The sequence below is a fragment of the Dromiciops gliroides genome, chromosome 1 (assembly GCF_019393635.1).
Source record: "Dromiciops gliroides isolate mDroGli1 chromosome 1, mDroGli1.pri, whole genome shotgun sequence".
Taxonomy (NCBI): domain Eukaryota; kingdom Metazoa; phylum Chordata; class Mammalia; order Microbiotheria; family Microbiotheriidae; genus Dromiciops; species Dromiciops gliroides.
This window is the reverse complement of record NC_057861.1, coordinates 281,740,007-281,763,433: the sequence shown is the minus strand read 5'-3', so window position 1 is coordinate 281,763,433 and position 23,427 is coordinate 281,740,007. Positions and strand designations below refer to the sequence as shown.

At 37.3% G+C, this 23,427-nt stretch overlaps 1 protein-coding gene across 9 annotated transcripts in view; it reads left to right on the top strand.

Annotated features, from left to right (window-relative positions):
• NCOA2 (nuclear receptor coactivator 2) overlaps positions 1-23,427 on the top strand; it is a 361,979-nt gene that overhangs the window by 300,617 nt on the left and 37,935 nt on the right. For all 9 annotated transcript variants that reach the window (XM_043988572.1, XM_043988593.1, XM_043988540.1 and 6 more), the window contains 4 exons: positions 441-588; positions 2,445-3,714; positions 17,507-17,717; positions 19,944-20,150. In XM_043988572.1, coding sequence (XP_043844507.1) covers positions 441-588; positions 2,445-3,714; positions 17,507-17,717; positions 19,944-20,150 — 1,836 coding nt within the window. The remainder of the gene's footprint in view (positions 1-440; positions 589-2,444; positions 3,715-17,506; positions 17,718-19,943; positions 20,151-23,427) is intronic.

Sequence of the window (23,427 nt, the reverse complement as noted above, 5' to 3'; positions counted from 1 at the left end):
AAGATTTTGTAGGAAAGAGTGATGATAAGCTCCTTTACAATACAGGTATATTATACCATCTAGGCAGCTAAAATAGCTAAAATTATTTCATTCTCCTTATTCTACTTGAAATGTAAGATACTGTCATTTATTAGCATATTAGATACAAAGTAAATTTCCTTTTTAAAATTTTATTTTAAATAACACTTTTTATAGCATTTTATATATAATATAAATGAGCACTTTTATAGCATTATTTCAAACTCAAATTTTAAAGTCTTCGTGTTGATCATTAAGTAGTTATTAATGACCTATGTACCAGGCACTATACTAGGTTCTGGCAACCTGGCAAATACAGAAACTGAAAGAATCCCTACTCATGATGAGTCTGTTAATGTCACATATGTATTGTTCTCTTTTCGTTTTCTAAATCTCCTTCTTGTTTGCTTGCCCGCTTACAGTGCTGAGACAAGGACTGGCATTCAGTCAGATCTACCGTTTTTCCTTGTCTGATGGCACTCTCGTTGCTGCCCAAACGAAGAGCAAGCTCATTCGTTCCCAGACTACTAATGAACCTCAGCTTGTAATATCCTTGCATATGCTTCACAGGTAATCTTTGTTCTAAGAATTGCCCTTCCTTCCCAAGTTAATGAGAGGTGTTGCAAAGAAGAAAGTCGTCTTAGTGCTTGTCTAGTTTAATAGACACATCTGCTGATCAGCACCATAGCATAACAAAGTAAAATTCAAATTGTTAAGATATTTAATTTACATCAGGAATATCTTTCCGTGCTTGCTAAGTGTCTTGGATTTCTTTTTACCTTAAAGACTTAGATTAAATTTCAAGATTTATTTTGCATTTGTCTTCTTCATTTCATTTTTTACTAAGATGTTAAGTATTTTCCATCTATTTCAGTGAAGGAGTTCCCATACTGATGAGGATCTTTTGAAATCTTTAAGTGTTCTTTTAATCCATCTAAGAGAACTTGACCCACAGAAATTGACTTTGCTCTGAATGAGTACCCGTTAAATTAGAGAAAGAAATTTCTCCAATTCACAGTTGGATAATAGGCAGGGCAATATATTGAAGCCGACAGTGTTGGTACTGCTTTCTATATGCTTGCACCAACAAAATCCCAATTAACATTCATAGAAAGGACCTTCTAAAGTTCTAAAGGAATTTCATGGTATTGGCCCTTAACCCAAGGGATTATAAATACTTCATAGTCTAAAGTGAAAGTCAGAAGAATAGACCTTAATATTATACTCTTTTAGAATCAGAAACATTACTCAGATTCCAGCTTATTCAGATTTCTTTGTGTGTGTGTGTTAAAGAGCTTTTGGGGAAGCTATGAGAAAGTACATGATGTAGCTATAATTAAAGGGTCCTGCTCTAACACTTTTCTCAATTATTTGTTTTTTATTTAGGAAAAACTAGTATCAGGAAATCCTCTTTGCCAGCTAACAAATCCAATGTAAAACTGAAAACATCTAAAAGTGATTACAGATGTGCCAAATTGCACCCACCTAAACCAAAGCTACTGTTTGACAATTTGTGAGATGTGTTTTATTTGGATTGGTGAACACATTTGCTAACTCAAGAGGGGCTGCCAAAGCTTTAAATAAAAGCTTTGGAGCTTGAGAAACCATCTAGCTTAGAAAACCTGCTTGTGAGGCAAGTGGGGGAGGATTGAAGGCTGTCTAAGGCAGTGGGGAAAACTTGCAAAATGAACTGTTCTTTGTGAAGCGCACTTTCCATGTTGTCTGTCTGTTGCACTCAAGCTTTGACTTGTACAGAGGGAAAAAATGTTCAGAATTAGGTTATTGACGAGATAGTCTCATTCTGAACATGTTTTCAGTAGCTTTCTTGGCTCTAGCACTTGGAAGGGTTTGGTTTTCTACCAGCTCAGGGCCAAGGTTTTTTTTTTGTTTCGTTTTTGTTTTATTTTTTGAAATTTGCTTTTCATCATGAGCCTAATGGTCAAACACCAGAGAAATCTCTAAGCTAATGAATATCTCTTCTAAGGAATTAGAGTTTCTGGCAAATAGCTGGATACAGTTGTACTATAAAATGTATACTTGTTTCAGTCATTTTAAAATTATTAGTGATAGCATCCTGTTTAATGGGAGAAATGTATAATGTAAGTGTATAAACTTGACTATTTTATATAATGTCTGCAATTTAAAACAGATGGTGGTTTTCTCCCTATTCCCTTCAAGGTCTTAAACCGCAGACATATTAATTACTTCTACTGAAAAACATAACTATTGGTCCTAAACTCTGCATGTTCACTCATGTTGATAATTGTAGGTGGCTTTCATCAAAAGCATTATCTTGTCTTTTAAATGTTAGCCTGTTCTTTTAAAGGAAAAAAAAATACCACATCACTCTAAAACATTATTATTAATAACCTGCTAGCTATTTTTTTCCTTTTAACTAATATGTTGTGTCTTTGCTCATTATACAGAGAACAGAACGTGTGTGTAATGAATCAGGATCTGACTGGACAAGCTATGGGGAAGCCATTGAACCCAATTAGCTCTAGCAGCCCTGCCCATCAGGCCATGTGCAGTGGAAACCCAGGTCAGGACATGACCATCAGTAGCAATATAAATTTTGCCATAAATGGCCCAAAGGAACAAATGGGCATGCCGGTGGGCAGGTTTGGTGGTTCAGGGGGAATGAACCATGTGTCAAGCATGCAGGCATCGACTCCTCAGGGTAGTAACTATGCACTCAAAATGAATAGTCCCTCACAAAGCAGCCCTGGCATGAATCCAGGACAGCCAAACTCTATGCTTTCACCAAGGCATCGTATGAGCCCTGGAGTGGCAGGAAGTCCTCGAATCCCACCCAGTCAGTTTTCCCCAGCAGGAAGCTTACATTCACCTGTGGGCGTTTGCAGCAGCACAGGAAATAGCCATAGTTATACCAACAGTTCCCTAAATGCACTACAAGCCCTCAGCGAAGGGCATGGAGTCTCTTTAGGGTCATCGTTGGCTTCACCTGACCTAAAAATGGGTAATTTGCAAAATTCCCCTGTGAATATGAATCCTCCCCCACTAAGTAAGATGGGAAGCCTGGACTCTAAAGATTGCTTTGGACTTTATGGGGAGCCATCTGAAGGTACAACTGGACAAGCGGAGAGCAGCTGCCATTCTGGAGAACAGAAAGAAAATAGTGATACCAACATACCCCAGGTTGTCAGTGGCGAAAGATCTGATGGACAGAACAGACTCCATGACAGCAAAGGACAGACAAAGCTCTTGCAGCTCTTGACCACCAAATCGGATCAGATGGAGCCTTCACCTTTGTCGGGCTCCATAGGAGAAAGTCATAAGGACTCCACAGGTGGCTTGGCTGGTTCTGTTTCAACACATGGAACCTCACTCAAGGAGAAGCATAAAATTTTGCACAGACTTTTGCAGGACAGCAGTTCTCCTGTGGACTTAGCAAAGCTTACAGCAGAAGCCACAGGTAAAGAGCTGAACCAGGAGTCCAGCAGCACAGGTCCTGGTTCAGAGGTGACTATCAAACAGGAACCAGTGAGCCCCAAGAAGAAAGAGAATGCACTACTTCGCTATTTGCTAGACAAAGATGATACTAAAGATATTGGTTTACCAGAAATAACCCCCAAACTCGAACGACTGGACAGTAAAACAGATCCTGCCAGTAGCACAAAATTGATAGCTATGAAAACAGAGAAGGAAGAGATGACTTTTGAGCCCAATGAACAGGTAAGGCTTTTCAAAGAGAGGTTTTTAATATTTGTCCTAAGTGATATCATTCAGTTCTAAGATGTTCTTTCCTCAGTGATGATACAAATGGCAGATGGGTGAGTAATGATTAAAATGAACATTTTCACACATCTGATCTTGATGGCATGAGGAACAACTAGTACAGAAGTACAGAGATGGGACATGCATGGAGTATCATGTATGAAAAAGGACAAGAAAGCCAAAATGGCAAGATTATTGAGTACTTTTAGGGGACTATTATGTAAGAATACTGGAAAGATAGGATGAGGCCAGGTTATGGAGAGCTTTAAATGCCCCAAACCCTAGAGACAATAGAGTACCACTATGTGGGAACAAAGGGAGAGGACTGCAACAAGGTCAGACTTTTCTTTTGGAAAAATCACTTGAGCATATGTGTGAAGGATAAATAGAGTCAGAGATCACTTAGGAAGCTGTTACAATACATAGGTGATAGGTGATTAGAGCATGAACTAGAATGGTGGCTTTGTGAGTAGAGAGAAAGAGAAGTTTGTAAAATCAAAACACTGGACATAGAAATAGTAAGATTTGGCAAACTGATTGGATGTGTGTGTGAGACTCAATGAGATCACCAACTATGAAAGTATATTAACAAAAGAGAGAAAAGGGTCCCGGAAAGAATCTTAGGGGACACCAGTAGTTAAAAGGCATGATATGGATGATGATCTAGCAGAAGAGTCTGAGAAGAAATTGTCATAAAGATAGGAGGCGGGGGCAGCTAAGTGGCGCAGTGGATAGAGCACCGGCCTTGGATTCAGGAGGACCTGAGTTCAAATCCGGCCTCAGACACTTAACACTTACTAGCTGTGTGACCCTGGGCAAGTCACTGAACCCCAACTGCCTCACCAAAAAAACAAAACAAAAAAAAGATGGGAGGAGAACCAAGGGGGAAAACTGTCATGAAAACTCAGGGAAGAGGGAAAAGTCAGCAGTGTTAAATAATGCAGAGTTAAAGTAGAATGAGTATTGAAAACAGTCTAGGTGGTACAGTGGATAAAGCACCGGCCCTGGATTCAGAAGGACCTGAGTTCAAATCCAGCCTCAGACACTTGACACTTACTAGCTGTGTGACCCTGGACAAGTCACTTAACCCTCATTGCCCTGCCCCAAAACAAACAAACCCCCCAAAAAACAGTCCAATATGGAAATTATGAGATCATTAGTGACTTTGGAGAGAGCAGGGTGAGTTGAGTGATAAAATTTGGAAGCCAAGCTGCAGGGGAGTATAATAGAAAATAAGAGGGGTGTAACGAAAGACATGGATTGTCGACAGGTTTTTCAAAGGACTGAGCAAAGAGAGGTATGGGATGATAGCCGGTAAGAAAGGTGTTTTTAGTTTTTTGTAAGATAGGGGGAGCCAATACTAGTTTTAGGCAGCAGGTAAGGAATTAGTAGATAGGGAGAGATTGAAGCCCACAGAGAAGGTATGATATTGGACACAGCATAGTGGAGAATCAGAAGGGGACAGGATCGTGGTTCATATTAAAGGAGTCAGCCTTTGTGAGAAAGCTACCTCTTCTTCAGAGGCTGGAATAAAGGAGAAGATAGTAGAAGGTTGAAGTATAAAAAAATTGCGTGATGAGAAGAGGAAGAATGAACTCAGGGCAGATGGCCCCAATGTCCTCAAACTTCAGCTGAAAGGCTAGGGAAAGGGGATGACATGCCTTTGGAGGCATGAGGAGCAAAGAGAACTCAGAAGTCATACTGAGTGAGGTAGATAGTTGAGGACAAGTAAAAGTGTTAGATTGCTGAAACATTTCTTACATAGTTCATTTTAAACTTTCAAAAATAGAGTGACTTGGGGGTAGCTAAGTGGTGCAGTGGATAAAGCACCAACCCTGAATTCAGGAGGACCTGAGTTCAAATCCAGCTTCACACACTTGACACTTAACTAGCTGTGTGACCCTGGGCAAGTCACTTAACCCTCACTGCCTGACCAAAAAAACAAAAAACAAACCAAAATTAAGTGAATTGTTGAATTAGAGAATTTTGTACTGAGACTACCTATAAATTAATGGTGCAATACATTTAAATGCAAAACTAAATGAGAGGATTTGATTGGCTATTTTATGCTGTTGAATACTGTAATCCCTGAAAAAGTAACCAAAGTGCTGCCATCAGAATCATCTTCCGGCAGCACTCAGAGAGGATAATGATACCACAGGAAAAAGTAAACCATTTAATGTTTTTCTTTTATTAAAAAAATAGGTTAGCACTACAATAACGACCTTCGCACAGGGCATTTGCTGGGGAATTAATGACTGGCTGGGGTTAATGATCCAAGACTTCACCCTGCACCATCAACTCTCCCTGCTGGTCATTAATCCCTATAAAGTGCCCCTTACTTCAAATCCTTCTTAAATCCTGATTGGTTAGGAAATTATGTAGTGGTGTATGGCTATTTTATAGTATTACCTTACTACTACTTAAATGTTTTCAATAATTTGTTTTTAGAATTTACTTTGCATGAAGGTATTTCGGTCTTTTTCCATACTAGACAGGGTATAGAGAAGAGAGTATAAGCATCATAGCCTGACTATAACCTTAAATCACTGCCCCAGGGTTTCTTAACTGTGCTTTGTCAGCAGAATCTAAGCCATAGGCAGTTCAGATTGAAAGCAATAATCATGGAAGCAGAGGCCAAACATGCTATTAGAGCTTTGCACCATCCCACAGTTCCAAGCACTCACAGCAAAGCATTTTCTTAGGCTTTTTTAAAAAATTCACTCCAATAAGTCTTGACAGCTACTGCCATTCCTAAGGGGTAACTATAGTTTTTTTAATCCCTTATACCCTTCAGGAAAGAAACTGAGCCAAATTATACTAATTTCCTTAGTGATAAAACTTTTTTTTTCTTCTTCTTCTTTTTTTTATTTTTTTGCAGGCAATAGGGGGTTAAGTGACTTGCCCAGGGTCACACAGCTAGTAAGTGTCAAGTGTCTGAGGCCGGATTTGAACTCAGGTACTCCTGACTCCAGGGCCGGTGCTCTATCCACTGCGCCACCTAGCTGCCCCATGATTAATCTTTAAACTTAGATATTAATGCAGTTTTCTATACAGCTAATATTCTGAATGCCTTAAATATAGCTATACTGGAAGCAGTGACTGAGAGTCTCACTCAGTGGAAAGTTAATAGTGAGAGGTGGCAGAATAACAGAGATCTGAAGTGCAATACCATATTGATAAAAATGGCTTTTCAGTCTGTTGAGGTTCACCTTCACTAGAATGTCCAGGAGAATAAGACTATCATGACTCATAAGGCCTATGGTGATGTGGTATCTCCCTCCACAAATAAAATTTATTTTTCTATTGATCCCAGTGGTACGGAGGGTTTCCAATATAAGGGAAGTGTGATGGTGTTGTTTTTAAATATTTAAATGTATAATGTATAATTACTCTAAGTTTCAGACAAGAAACTAAAATTTTCTCAATGGGGGGATTTAAAATGTCTTAAAGATGCATGTAGTTTCTAATTACATTATATAATTGTTATTTCTAATTGTTTCTCAAGAAAGACTGATATATAAAGTTTCCATTTTTCATAATCATTAATTACCATTATTACCACATACCTGACATGGGAGTTGGAATGGACACGGTCTATAGCATAGCCATCTTTTTCTTTTTTTTTTTTTTTTTTTTTTTTTTTTTTTTGCGGGGCAATGGGGGTTAAGTGACTTGCCCAGGGTCACACAGCTGGTAAGTGTCAAGTGTCTGAGGCTGGATTTGAACTCAGGTACTCCTGAATCCAGGGCCGGTGCTTTATCCACTGCACCACCTAGCCGCCCCCCATCTTTTTCTTAATGAAAGCCATGTTCTTGTTTTATTCCTATATCCTGTTTTAGATTCTGTGGACATACTGCTTAGAAACATTAAAAACATGGCAATTTGGGGGCAGCTAGGTGGCACAGTGGATAAAGCACCGGCCTTGGATTCAGGAGTACCTGAGTTCAAATCCGGCCTCAGACTCTTGACACTTACTAGCTGTGTGACCCTGGGCAAGTCACTTAACCCCCATTGCCCCGCCCACCAAAAAAACCACACATGATAATTTGGAAGAAAATATACCCACCAGAAGTAACTAGACTTAGGTTAAAGTTAGAATTTAATTGGATAGATGGATATGGGTAAAGCATTTAGTAAGCACATAGTACCTGCAAAGAACCAGAGGAGATGCAGATATGAAGAGGATAAGCAGCCCCTGCCCACATGGATTTTACACTCTAAAGAAGGGAGACAGCATGGTGAAGAGGTTAAAGATAATGACCAGAACATGGGGGCTGGCAGTGGCCTCCATGCTGGTGTGGAGACCTTGTTCAAGGGAAGTTATGATAAAAGCTCGTCTCTCAGACTAAGACCATGGGTCTTTTTCTCACATTCTGCTTCCTATCTTTATCTCTCTTATATGCTATATTCTAACTGGGTCCCATTTTAACTAATATAGAGCAAATCCCTAGTGAGTTGAACTCCACATAAAGAATCTCTTAATGGAGAAAGAGGAGTCATTCAGTTTATGAGTATGTGGGTGCGCGAGCACACACACACACACACACACACACACACACACACATCTGACACTTAACTTTTCCTGAAGAGGAAGTGCTCTGATGTGTGCCATCACACTAAAAATAGGCTTCTTGTATTAGGTAGAGTACTTAAACAACATGTGCTTTTACAGGGTTTTGAAACTCACAGGAAACATTTGTTAAATAGCAAAAACTATTTCCAGCACATTTGCCTACTTAACATTCTATTTGTTCATCTCTTTTCACAATGAAACATGACTGAACTCCATTAAGTTCATGTGTTTCCAATTTTAATAGGGGAGGAATTCAGAAAAAGAAAAAGGAGTATGAATTTCTTCACAAAAGTTGACTACATTTAAAATATTACTGTCCTAAATTTTTCAGCAAGAAAATGAGAAGGAAGCTCTAGGTGTATCATTTAAACAACTGTTGATTTGAGTAAGACTGTTAAAATTATCTTTGTTGTTCAAAATGCTTTGAAAGGCTGTTTTTAATTTATCCCATTGGTCTATGTGCTATTAAAATTGAGAGAATTCTCTTTACTTTGAAAGTAAATTTACTTTACTTCAAAGAACAAGCTGATTTGACTCATGACAAATTCTCAGAAACACAAAAGGGGAAAATTAAAAGAATTAAGTCCAATTTTAATTTTGTAGAACTTTTATTTTACAAGTAATAGTCTTTATTCATTTTCTTCCTGAAATAGCATGATCATCTAATGTCTCAAAATGATGTAGATATTTGAGCATTCAAATAGATGCCTAAGCAAATGTTTTAAGCAACTTTGCAAAGCATTTTCAAGGAACACTAATCCATCTGTGGTGTCATACAGAAATCATGATCTAGCAAAAAATGGGTGAAGACTAGAACTAAAATCTCGGTGTGCAGATTAAATATTTTAAAAATATTTCTGCCATTTTATGGTGGTGAATTCACAGATCCTTAATATAATTAACTTCATCTCTTCCACCACTATCAGATATAGAAGGAAGTCATTTGAGTGTTAAAATAGTTTGAGGGTAAACAGGACCCAGGAAAAATAACTACACTTTCACAGATGAAGCTATTTTGACATGAATTAGCTGCCAATTTAAAATGTTTATACAAAACATCGCCAGAGGGAAGAAAAAACCCACAGCTATATATTACCTGTAATAATAAATCTCATTTTTAACTTTTCAGGTTGTGAACTTACTGAGCATAATTTCTGTCTGTAAATTATAATCCCTAAAGAAGCTATTTATATACTTATTTACCATTTGAGGTGTAGCAGCTAGAGCACCACATGAGCTTTCTTTCATAACACAAAGTATGATTCCATTATTTCTAGAAATATGTAGAGCTCAAAGTTGAACTGGCTTAGTTGACTGAATCTTAAAATAGCAAATGTACCAAATAAACTTTTAAAAAAATGTTCACTTGATTAGGAGTGTAAATATTTCTATAATTATCTAAAACAAATGGTTAGTTTATTTTATTAAAATCATTTAGAAAGCAGTAGAAGAAAAAAAGATATGAAACTCATATTAAAGCCATCTAAATTTGTAAAGTATACAAACTTATCTGTTGATCTATCATTTAGGCTTGTCAAATTTAGGAATGGATTATAGCGGAAGGATGTTGCATTCCATTAGTTTCTTCTTTTCCTTTTTTTTTTTTTTTTTGGTGGGGCAATGAGGGTTAAGTGACTTGCCCAGGGTCACACAGCTAATAAGTGTCAAGTGTCTGAGGCCGGATTTGAATTCAGTTACTCCTGAATCCAAGGCCAGTGCTTTATCCACTGCACCACCTAGCTACCCCTATCATTAGTTTTCAAAGTTGGAATAGATATCTGTCCAGAGTTATTATGGTTGAATTCTTTTTTGTGTATAATGATGTGGGAAAGGATGACTCCAGGATTCATTAAAACTGTCCTTGAGGATGGGGGGGGAAATGTTATTTAAAAAAGGAAAAAAGAAAATGTTCATTGACTGAGTGCTTAATTATTTTTATATTTTTATTATTACATGCTTTAATTGTTGTGACTGATATGAAAGTGGTCATTTAGGAATGTTTCTACTCGTAGATAGTGCAAGAGGCAAATTATTACATCTCCCTCCTCAATGTTAAGCTTGGGCAAGAGCACTTATTAACATATTCTGTATATGATTTGGAAAACTATTAGAACTATATGCATCTCTAAAAATGGTTTATAAAAGAACTTCTGTGTGATCTTTATTGCTAATCCTATAACATACAGTAGGGATACATAGAAATTTATAGTGTCCTAGAGAAAATGTAAATTATCAAGTAATGGAAGTAAATGGATTTCTTAAACATAATGCAGCTCATATAGGTCTTAAAGTTTATCCAGAATGTATCAATATATGTCTTATTTAGAAAGCATGAACTGATGGACCATTCCACAAGAAGTTTGACAAGAAGTAGATAATCACTGTAATTGTACCTTTAACTTTGCCTTACCACCCCTGTTGCTGTTCTTTGTCCTTATGGGCATCTCCAATCCCTTACCTTTCAATTCTTTCCCAAGCCATTACCCTTGCATTGGCTACACTCTCCTCCCTTCTTCATCTTAACCCCTTTATGATGTGTAATTTAAATTTCTAAATGTAGGTTCTAATCTGTCCCCCCAGTTTTGGGGGGAAACTGACTAAAATCACTGAAAAACGAGTTTAGGTTTTTAAGGGTTTATTGAAAGATAGTAAAAGAAAGAGAAAGATTGAGAATAGAATTCCTACAACCTGGCAATCCTGTCCTTACTCAACTCCTTTGTGTAGTCCTCTGCCACCACCTTGATGTCAGGAACCAAAAGAGACAGAGCAACCTGCACAGGCTCTCCCTCCTCCTTCCTGTCCCCTCCCAGAAATGGGAGGTTCTTCAAGCTGGTTGGTTGACTGGGCCAGAAGTTCAAATTTTGTTGGCTTCTGAGGACCATGCTTTCTTAAGTACTCTCAAGTACCAGCCAGATGTGCTTAGAATCTAGTTAACTATAAATCAACCAGTAATCCAGTCAAGTCAGCCAGTAATCCACTCAGGTGGGCTCCTGAGTATCTGCCAAATCTCATCTATCATAGTCCATTATCTTGACAATGAACCAGTTTAACTGTGTACTGTCCTCTTCTCTCATGTCTTTTTTTTTTCCTTTGCCAGGCAATGAGGGTTACGTGACTTGCCCAAGGTCACACAGCTAGTAAGTGTCAAGTGTCTGAGGCCAGATTTGAACTCAGGTCCTCCTGAATCCAGGGCTGGTGCTTTGTCTACTGTGCCACCTAGCTGCTCCCTTCTCTCATGTCTTGATCCCTTATCCTGTCACCAGTCTTGCTGTGACAAACCTCAGCCTCAAATTACTCTACTTCCACCTGTACTATCTGATGCCTTTTCTGCTTTTCATGTGCTGCTGAACAAAGCTGTTGAAAAAAAATCACAAAAATGTGACTCATTTCATCCTTCTTTAAGCCTCCCATTCTCCACCCCCAGCCAAGAACCTTGCCTCCTGTTGCACTAAAGAAACTGAAACCATTTCCCCAAAAGCTCCCTTTTCCCTCATTGTATATCACTAAAATGCCTTCTTCCACTATGTCCTCCATCATCCCTGTCTCACATGAAGTGATGACCTTTCTCTTTGGCAAGGCAAACTCCTCTATAGGCACAAGTTAACCCTTTCTATTCCAGGAGAATGCCCCCCTCTGTCATCTCTGCCTTGTTACTTCTCTCCCTGTCTGCTGGTTGCTTCTGTACTACTTACAAATACACCTATCCTTAAAAAAAATACCCTAAATCCATCCATCCATCACTACTAGTTATCATCCCATATTGCTCTTCCTTTTTGTGGCTCTTCCTTGAAAGCTGTCTACAATAGGTGTCTCTGCTTCCTTTTTTTCCTCATTCTCTTCCTAATTCCCTGCAGTCTGCCTTCTGACTCCATTATTTAACTGAATATGCTCACTCATTCTCTCGTTCTCTCACTCGTTCTCTCACTCGTTCTCTGTCTCTCTCTCTCTCTCTCTGTCTCTCTGTCTCTCTCTCTCTCTCTCTCTCTCTCTCTCTCTCGTTCTCAGTGATTTCTTTATCACAAGTCTAATGACCTTTTCTTACTTTTTATCCTTCTTGACCTCTTTTCAGCTTCTGACACTGTCGATTACTTCTTCTCTTTGATACTCTTTCTCCCTTGGCTTTTGTGACACTGCTCTCTCCTGATTCTACTCCTTCCTCTCAGTCTCTTTTGCTGGATCTTCAGGTTACTCATGTCTACAGTCTGGCGTCTTAAACTGTCTATTGGACATCTTGAATCGAACTCATATCTTTTCCCCCAAGCCCTCCCCTCTTCTTAACTTCCCTATTACTGTATAGACTTATCACCATCTTCCCAGTCACGCAGGCTCACAACTCAAGTGTCATCCTTGAATCCTTCTCCCATTCTTCCTCCCCAGGGAATCCAATCTATTGCCAGGTCTCATCCTTTATATTTTGACATCTCTAGTAGACTACACACACACACACACACACACACACCAGATACTGCCACCACCCTGGTGCAGGCCTTCATTGCCTTATATCTCAACTGCTGCAATGTCTCACTTCTCTCTAGCTTGTCCTACACCCCGTTGTCCTAGTGATAAATCACAGATCTGTCCCTGTCCCTCCTTGCTGTTCTTTGCACAAGAACCCCCAACTCCCTTTTGTCATTTGAAACTGAAAGCACAAGTAGAAAGTGCCACTCAAGCTGAAAAAGAAACATTTAGCTAGGAACCTTGAAGTCAGTGGAATTACTCTGATGACAAAATAGTTTCTTTCTTTTGGTGTAAAATATTGAAAAAAATTTTCAATTAAAAAAAGATTTTCTTTGGTGAAAAATATTAGAAAAAAATTTAATTAAAAGAATATTGTGTTAATAGTTTCCTTAGGGAGCAGCTAGATGGCGCAGTGGTTAAAGGGCTGGCCCTGGATTCAAGAGTACCTGAGTTCAAATCCAGCCTCAGACACTTGAAACTTACTAGCTGTGTGACCCTGGGCAAGTCACTTAACCCCCATTGCCCCACCAAAAAAAACCCCACCAAATATTTTCCTTAGTATATCAACTTTAGGAAATAGTTTTAAAATCACTACATTTTAAAATAGAGAAACTAAATCAATAAAAGTTGTAACTTCCATAAATCATATCAGAGAATTAGCCAGAGTTAATAAGGGGTAGAAGTAGCACTTCCGTTCTTCTTATATCCAAGCAATGTGATCAATTGTCCCTGCCTTCAAGGAGCTTGCATTGGAAAGGCATAATATCTAGACAGAAAAGTTGAATATAAACTGATTTGGGAGAGGAAGAGCATTATTTTTTTTTAATGTATAAGGTATTTTATTTTTTCCATTACATGTAAAGATAGTTCTCAACTTTTGTATATACAAGCTTTACAATTTTAGATTTTTCTCCCTCCCTCCCCCCTCCCCTAGACAGCAGGTAATCTGATATAGGTTATATCTATATATCTCTATACATATAGATATAGATATATACACACACATATATATACACATAATAACATTAATCCTATTTCTGCATTAATCCTGTTACAAGAGAAAAAATCAGAGCAGTGATGCAAAACCTCAAAATAGAAAAAAAAACACAACAGCACCCAAAACAAAAGAAATAATATGGTTCAATCAGCATCTATACTCCACAGTTCTTTCTTTCTTTTTTTTTCTTGGATTTGGAGATCCTCTTCTGTACCATTGCATTGGTGAGAAGAATATAGTCCATCACAGTAGGTCAACAACACTCAATGTTGATGATACTGTGTACAATGTTCTTCTGGTTCTGCTCATCTCACTCATCATCAGCTCACGTAAGACCCTCCAGGTTTCTCTGAACTCTTCCTGCTCATCATTTCTTACAGCACAATAGTATTCCATTGTATTCATATACCACAACTTGTCTAGCCATTCCCCAATTGATAGGCACCCCCTCAACTTCCAATTCCTTGCTACCACATAAAGAGCAGCTATAAATATTTTTGTACATGTGGGTCCCTTTCCCCCTTCCATGATTTCTTTGGGCAAAAGACCTAAAAGTGGGATTGCTGGGTCAAAGGGTATGCACAGCTTTATCGCCCTTTGGGCATAATTCCAAATTGCTCTCCAGAATGGTTGGATCAGCTCACAGCTCCACCAACAATGCATTAGTGTTCCAATTTTCCCACAGCCTCTCCACATTTATTATCTTCCTTTTTTGTCATTTTAGCCAATCTGATAGGTGTCAGGTGGTACCTCAGAGTTGTTTTAATTTGCATCTCTCTAATCATTAGAGATTTAGAGCATTTTTTCATATGGGAATAGATAGCTTTGGTTTCTTCATCAGAAAACTGCCTGTTCATATCCTTTGACCATTTCTCAATTGGGGAATGACTTGGATTCTTATAAATTTGATTTATTCCCTATATATTTTAGAGATGAGGCCTTTATCAGAAGCACTGGCCTCAAAAATTGTTTCCCAGTTTTCTGCCTCCCTTCCAATTTTGGATGCATTGCTTCTGTTTGTACAAAAATTTTTTAATGTAATATAATCAAAATCATCCATTTTGCATTTTATAATATACTCTATCTCTTGTTTGGTCAAAAAACTGTTCTCCTTTCCAAAGATCTGATAGGTAGACTATTCCTTTCTCTCCCAATTTACCTATGTTATCACCTCTTATGTCTAAATCATGTATCCATTTTGACCTTATTTTAGTATAAGGTGTAAGATGTTGGTCTATGCCTAATTTCTGCCATACTATCTTCCAGTTTTCCCAGCAGTTTTTGTCAAATACTGAGTTCCTATCCCAGAAGCTGGAGTCTTTGGGTTTATCAAACACTACATTACTAGTGTCATTTACTACTGCATTTCCTGAGCCTAGCCTATTCCATTGATCTATTTTTTAGCCAGTACCAGATAGTTTTGATGACTGCCGCTTTATAGTAAAGCTCCAGGTTTGGTACCGCTAACCCACCTTCCTGTGAATTTTTTTTCATTATTTCCCTGGATATTCTTGATTTTTTGTTTTTCCAGATGAATTTTGTTATTATTTTTTCTAGCTGTATAAAATAATTTTTAGGTAGTCTGATTGGTATGGCACTGAATAAGTAAATTAATTTAGTCAGTATTGTCATTTTTACTATATTAGCTCTGCCTATCCATGAGCAATTGATATCTTTCCAATTATTTAGATCTGATTTGATTTGTGTGAAGAGTGTTTAGTAGTTGTGTTCATAGAGTTCCTGGGTTTGTCTTGGCAAGTAGACTCCCAAGTATTTTATATTATCTACCGTTACTTTAAATGGAATTCTCTTTCTATCTCTTGCTGCTGGACTTTGTTGGTCATGTATAGAAATGCTGATGATTTATGTGGATTTATTTTATATCCTGCTACTTTGCTAAGAGGAAGAGCATTATTAACAGGCCTTGTGTTTGCTCTTGATCTAGACCTTGAAGAAATCAGTGGATTCCAAGGGTCAAAAGTAAGAAAGGAAATTGTTCCAGGCTAGGGGCTATTTTGTGCAAGGGTACAGACATAGACAATGAAAAAGAATTTTTTTAAGGCATAAAAGGTAGCTTCTTTAACTCTAAAGTTCTGATTTATAGCATTACTTGTCTAAAGTATAACTGCAATATTAAAATTTCCCACAACCCCAAATCAATAAAAGCACTTGAAATTAATAAGAAAATCTTTTAGATTTTACTCAAAACACTATACTTTTCTTACTGATTAACATTTATAATTACTGAAAACAAATTTTTTAAAATGTTGTTCGTCCCTCAAACTTTAAAACAAATTTTTCACCAGATTTGACATGTTCCGTAGGCTTCTGTGTTGAAGATGTTTATATAAGGAAACTTATCTTGCATTTGCCCTTTTTTGCACGTTTTCGTTTAGATTACTTTGAAAGTTTACAAGATATATTTTTCATTTAATTTCTATTAAATACAAAATACATACAATTTTATATAGGATAGGTTACTGACAGTTGGAAACAGGAAAGGCTTCATGTGCTTGATCTGAGTATTAAAGGTTATGAAGACTAAGCATGAGAGACAGTGGTGCAAAAAGCTGGGAAGACTGGTGATGGAAGGCCATGTTTGTCCAACAAAAAGGCAGGTAATCTAGTTTGTAGAATTTGGGAAGTGTAGTAATGAAGAGTGAAGCTGGGGGCCAAGTTGTAAAGGGCTTTAAAAGCCAAACAAAGGAGCGTATGTTTATCCTGGAGTTAACAGGCAGCCACTGGAATTTACTGAGGAGGAGAAAGGGACATGGTCATATCTGTGGTTGAGGAAAATCATCTGGGTTGGGTGTGTAGGATGGAGGGGAGAGAAACTTGAGACAGTCAGATAAATTAAGAGGCTATTACAACAGTCTGGGGAGAGTGTGAGAGCTTGAATTAAAGTGGTGGTTGTGTGAGTAATGACAAGACAATCTTAACTAGGAAATTCAGTGCATTATTTATGTTGGTCAGCTTACTCCTTCCTGGATGTGAAAGATGCGGAGGTAGAAATGGCAAGATTTGGCAGCTGATTGGACAGGTGTGGTGACAGTGAGGCATTGAGGCCCAGACTACAAACCTGGATGAGTAGAGGTTTGTCCAGAACTTAAATAGAAAGTGGAAGGGTTCTGAGGGTAAATTGGATGTGTTGAGTTTAAGATATCTTTGTGATTTGACATACAGGCAATATGTGATGAGGAACTGGTGTTCAGGAAAAAATCCTGGAACTTTGCTAAGCGTTAGAGATAGAAATATAAGGAAAACAGTCCTTGACCTCAAGCTTTTAATAGGGGAAGACTGCATATAGAAGGTCAGCAGAAAGGAAGGGAAAGGTGGGATTCTATGATGTGGAAGTGGCAGAGAGGTCTTGGGCCCTGGAAGGGAAAGACTCGGCTTACATCCATTGTTACAAGGGCATGATGTGGTTGGTGATCCAGCAAAGAAGTCTTGAGAAGGAATGATTAGACAGGTCAGAGCAGAACCAAGAAGGAACAGTGTAGCAAAAACTGTGAAAGACAAAGTGTTTTAGAAAAAAAAAAAAAGAGGCAGTGTTTGGTCTTTAGACACAAACGTTGTTTTGGAGTGAACTCTCAGTACATTATGTGTATAAATGTGAATTCTTTGTGTGTCTGTATTCCTTGTGGGTGGTTGTATATTTTATAGTACTATTGTGGTTTTTTGGAGTGGTATTGGATAAATTCTGCTGATTGTTAATACAGCCTGGCAGTGAGCTGGACAACTTGGAAGAGATTTTGGATGATTTGCAGAACAGTCAATTACCACAGCTTTTCCCAGACACACGGCCAGGTGCCCCGGCTGGATCAGTCGACAAGCAAGCCATCATCAATGACCTCATGCAACTCACAGCTGAAAACAGCCCTGTTGCACCTGTTGGAGCCCAGAAACCAGCATTGCGGATTTCACAAAGCAGTGAGTTTGGTCAATCTGTTCAAGCTGAGAAATTTACATACCATCATTATCAGAAATAGTTATAGCAAGACTGTTCTTGGGCTTATGAAGACTTAGTTATCTCACATTTCCTATGATCAGACAGCACCATCTACTGTGCTTAATCATTCAGAGTGCAATTTGAAATTAGTTCTTGTTAATAGTATTCTCTTCAACTCTTCAGGGATGAGGGAAGGAAGAATTAAATTCACCAACATAAATAAGCTACTCAATTTTTTAGTTAGACTAAATTAAATCACTTGTGAGATAATCATCAGATCTCTGGTTCACTTTATGCTACATTGACACAATCTTTAGAAGTTAAAATTTATTTTTATGTTAGAACTGATTAATGCTGACTAAAACCATCAGAATTGAAGATGGAGGAGTTTGTCATGTTGAACTGAACAAGTGAAATATTTTCATTAAGAATAAAATTCTTGTCTAAAATAGTTTATAATGTCTTCCAAAACTAAAATAATTAGCTTAGAATTAGAAACCCATTCTTGGAGTGGTTTTATATATCATATAACCTTTATATAAATCTAAACTTACTTGGTAAAGTAAGTACATATGAATTTTTTCTCATCTATTTAAAATCTGAAACATTTTGTTCATATGTAAAACTTGCATAGTTACATTGAGGTGCTAAAAAGTTTAGCTTTATGTGGCTGTGATAAGAATGACAAGGGCCCAAATTTATAGATGGGTGATGGATAACCTCAGTGTCACATTGTATTCTGTAGTAAATTTGATACCTTTGTCCCTACAGCGACATATTGACAAGGCACCATGTAGTTATTCTTCATGGGGAGGGAGTAGAGAGGAGGGGGGAAGCAGGATACCAGATTACAACTACCAGGTAGAGATTATTTGAAAGTTTCACTTATTATGACCATCACTCAAGTGAAACCTGATTATTTCTAAAAAGAAAATTGATGGTTTCTGTCAGCTTCTGGGGAGCCATGGCATGCCCCTCTCTTTCTTTCTCTTTTTCTTTCTCTTTTGGCTGGAGGGTCATAGAGTTTTAGGGTCAAAAATCTAGAGGACTGACAAAAAATTAACTTAAGGCTAGTTTTTTCAAGCAGTTTGTAATTGTCTAATAAAAAGGAAAATAAGGGAAGTAATATAGACATGTTGGAGCAGTAATAAAAATGAACAATAGGAAGAAGCAAATCATTTTCATTATTTCACAAGTAGTGAAACCATGCTTAAATGTTAATAATTTCTGTTCTCAGCACTGATTATTGTAAAAATTATATTTGTACTGTTTGTCAAAAATTTATACCTCCTTTATCATGGTATTCCTACATATTATGAAGTCGTTCAGTTAATTTTATGAATTCTGATAACCAAACTCTCACATTCATATGCCATCCTGAATTATCAGGCATTGCTGTCCATACTGAGCCAGTAAATCACACTGCTGGCAGATCACTATGAAGCTCTGTAAGAAAATGCAGTACTATACTGAATATAGTACTTTCCATATAATAAACACTTAATAAATATTTGATAGTTAACTAGGCAAATACTCTCAGATTAAACCTTCAAATTAATTAATACTGTGACTGAATTCGGCGAATTAAATAGCATTTCATCTCAGTATTTTCTTTAGTAAGCCAATTAAAGTCTAAATCCTTTATATGCTTTCGATCCAATGATAACCACTTATTATTTAAAGTCATTCCTTTAGATTCCAGATTAAAAAAACAAAACACTTTTATATGTCAAATCTGTAGGCATGTGAGATTTAGACTTATGTATGGTACAGAAATATATATATGTATGTTGGTGTGTGTGTATCTGTGTGTGTTTGTACACCATAAGATTCAAGTAATTTTGGAACTCTACTCTGTAATCATTATACTAATAATAAGAAACACACTAAAAAAACATACAGTTCATCATAGAGATTAACATTTAGAGAAAATAATGGTGAGTAAAGCTTATCTGTCATCAAATATACATACTTTCACTACTTTCACCACTCTCTGGAAATTAGGAAAGTAAGAATGATCATAGGTATACTCTACATTTTTGGCAATGTGTGTATGCTTTTAGTCTGAATTTTCTTTTTTAAGCAAACAATTGGTCCCTAATATGCTTACCTGTTATATTTCAGAACACTTTGCCCTAATCCATTCCTATGACTATCATTTTTTATTATCTTTATTTTAACTTCAATTTTATTTGTTTTCTCCTTAGCTTTTAATAACCCACGACCAGGACAACTGGGCAGGTTATTGCCAAACCAGAATTTACCACTTGACATCACATTGCAAAGCCCAACGAGTGCTGGACCTTTCCCACCAATAAGAAACAGTAGTCCATATTCAGTGATACCTCAACCAGGAATGATGGGTAATCAAGGGATGATAGGAAACCAAGGAAATTTAGGGAACAATAATACAGGTAAGTTCTTAAATGCACTATTTTTTCACTGAATTACTTAACTTTTAGGTTGTGGCATTATGTTCTATATTAAATGTATTTTTTATTTAAATGAATTCTTTATGGTAGATGTAAGATTTTTAACAAACATATTTAAGCACCCAGAAAAATCTCTAAAATTCTTAAGAATGGTGGTTGAAAAGTTAAAAAAATTAACCATCATTAACTGATCATTTTTGCTGTGTTTGACATTTTAATGGAATTTGTAATCAGTACTATAATTTGGCGGGGGAGGCAATGAGGGTTAGGTGACTTGCCCAGGGTCACACAGCTAGTAAGTGTCAAGTGTCCGAGGCCGGATTTGAACTCAGGTACTCCTGAATCCAGGGCTGGTGCTTTATCCACTGCACCACCTAGCTGCCCCCAGTACTATAATTTTTTAATCCCATAACCTGAATGTTATTGCTTCATATCCATTATAGTTAAAATTCTAGTTAGTTATTTTCAAATAGTGGACAATGGCTTGTTCCCAGTGAATGCCTGTGACATCCCTAACCTTTCCCAATAATTGGTAATAACCTAAATCTAGGGACTTATAAAATAGAAGTTAAGAACTAAACTGACTTCACAGTGAGTGATAACAACCCAGCCAGGACACTGAAAATGTTAACTCAAACTCAACCATAATACTTTCTAAGTATATAGAAGTATAAACTTTACAGCTGATTTAATTTTCTTCATTATCAAATGTACATTAAGATTTCAGTCCTCTAGTTCAGACTTGCATGTAATAGAACATGAAATATCTGTACCATTACCCTAACCTCCTTGACGTGTCTAGGACTAAAAATAAGGATTATTCTTTTAGCTGTTGCATTCCTATTCTAATATTTAGACATGTGTTATTTGGTTTTTTTGGGTTTTTTTGAAGGGCAATGGGGGTTAAGTGACTTGCCCAGGGTCACACAACTAGTAAGTGTCAAGTGTCCGAGGCCGGATTTGAACTCAGGTACTCCTGAATCCAGGGCCGGTGCTTTATCCACTGCGCCACCTAGCTGCCCCTAGACATGTGTTATTTGTAACAATGCACCATTGCCCATAAACTTTTCATTTTGGTGAGGAATGATCAGGAATAAAGATTTGCTTTCTTCTGTCATTTAAAAATAAAGGATGCCCACACAAAAAACAAACAAATAAATAAATAAATAAAGGATGGTGGGGCAGCTAGGTGGTGTATTAGATAAAGCACCAGACCTGGATGCTAGGTTGGAATCCAAAAAGAGATTAAAAAACAAAAAGGAAAATTACCTGTATATACAAAAATACTTATAGCAGCTCTTTTCTGGTGGCAAAGAATTCAAAATTGAGGGGATGTCCATCAATTGGGGAATGGCTGAACAAATTGTGGTATGTGATTATGATGGAACACTATTGTGCTATAAGAAACAATGAAGGGGCAGCTTGGTAGCACAGTGGATAGAGCACTGGCCCTGGATTCAGGAGGACCTGAGTTCAAATTCAGCCACAGACACTTGACACTTACTAGCTATGTGACATTGGGCAAGTCACTTAACCCTCACTGCCCCACAAAAATAAGTGAAGGAAGGAAGGATGACAGACAAATCCTTGGTTTCTGTAAACAAGATATTTGAGATTCTCATATAGGAAAAGGGAATTTGAACAATGATTATCTTACCTGTGTCCATGATATTGCAGAGGAAGAAAGTCTTAAGCAAAAGGGGTTTTTTTTGTTTTTGTTTTATTTTAGTGAGGCAATTGGGGTTAAGTGACTTGCCCAGGGTCACACAGCTAGTGAGTGTTGTGTCTGAGGCTGGATTTGAACTCAGGTACTCCTGACTCCAGGGCTGGTACTCTATCCACTGCGCCACCTAGCTGCCCCAAGCAAAAGTTTTTTAAAGGTTGACTGAGGAGGCAAGATTCAAGAGAACTGGGCTATAGCCTTTCCCCTTTCACTATCAGTGTGGTGATAGACAAGTCACTTCCCTCCCACTGCTTTGGTTTCTTCATTTTCAAAATGGTTGGACTGGACAGTATCAAAACTGTAAAATTTTATGACTGACTAAAGCAATACTATAAATACAGTTGAATGAAAACCCTAGAACTTCTTATCACTATTCATTTAATATGAATTTGATTAAACATTTACTTTAAAAGAAAATAAATATTCTCATTTTAGGACAACTGAGATGTACCTAAACAGGTTATATTTTCACAGTTTGGAAAAACTGTATAGCATTATTAACAAAAGTAGCATTCTGGGGCAGCTAGGTGGTGCAGTGGAAAAGGCACCAGCCCTGGATTCAGGAGGACCTGAGTTCAAATATGACCTCAGACATTTGACACTTACTAGCTGTATGACCCTGGGCAAGTCACTTAACCCTTGTTGCCCTGACCAAAAAAAAAAAAAAAGAAAGAAAGAAGTAGCATTCTGATTGCAAATGTATTCCAGGAAAAAAACATGATACTAAATTAATCACTCCCCTCTGCCATTTCTCTGAAGGAAAATAGTAAAGCACCAAGATTTATAAGTGATACTTAGGATTATTTCCTTTGCAAATAACAGTTTTTGTGAATTCAGAAGCATCTAGAAGCCTAAATGGTAATCTGTGTTAAATGTGGGTAATCTTTATGAACCACAATGGGAAAATTGGAGAATGCAAATGGGTTTGTTCTTTTTCCTTTTTAAAATTTACCACACTTTCCAGTGGATTGTTATGGCCTGCATATATGTGTACAACAAAACAAATTTATTTGGGCTTATTTCCTCCTTCTTTTAAAATATCTGATACTTGGCCAATGCCAGAAAACCAGAATGCCAGACTAGATGGTTCAGAAACTTGATCCCATTTGGCAAATCTTATATTCTTTCATGTAAGGAAATAATTCCTAATCTTAGTTACAAAAGGATAATTTATCTAAATATAGTATGATGCCACGTTACATCTAGAGATGCTCAATCAGATGTAAATAGGTAGCTCAGAATTATAACAATAGCAGGACTTCCCCTGGCCTTAACTGTAATGCACTGTAGTAAATATCGGAAAGTTCCTGTGAGTAATTTCCCTGTAGTCTTACAGGCTGCATAGGTATAGTGTAGAGGTGAACAGGTTCTGTGTTTTGAAAAAGAAGCTAGTATTTCAGTGTTTAACCTAGGTTTTGTAAAGTATTCCTTGAGTTTTCACTTTATAAGAAAATATCAATTATTAGTTAGTACCTAGTTCTTATTCTAACCCTTATCCTAACCCTTTTTGGAAAGTGAAGCATTGACGTGTGTGCC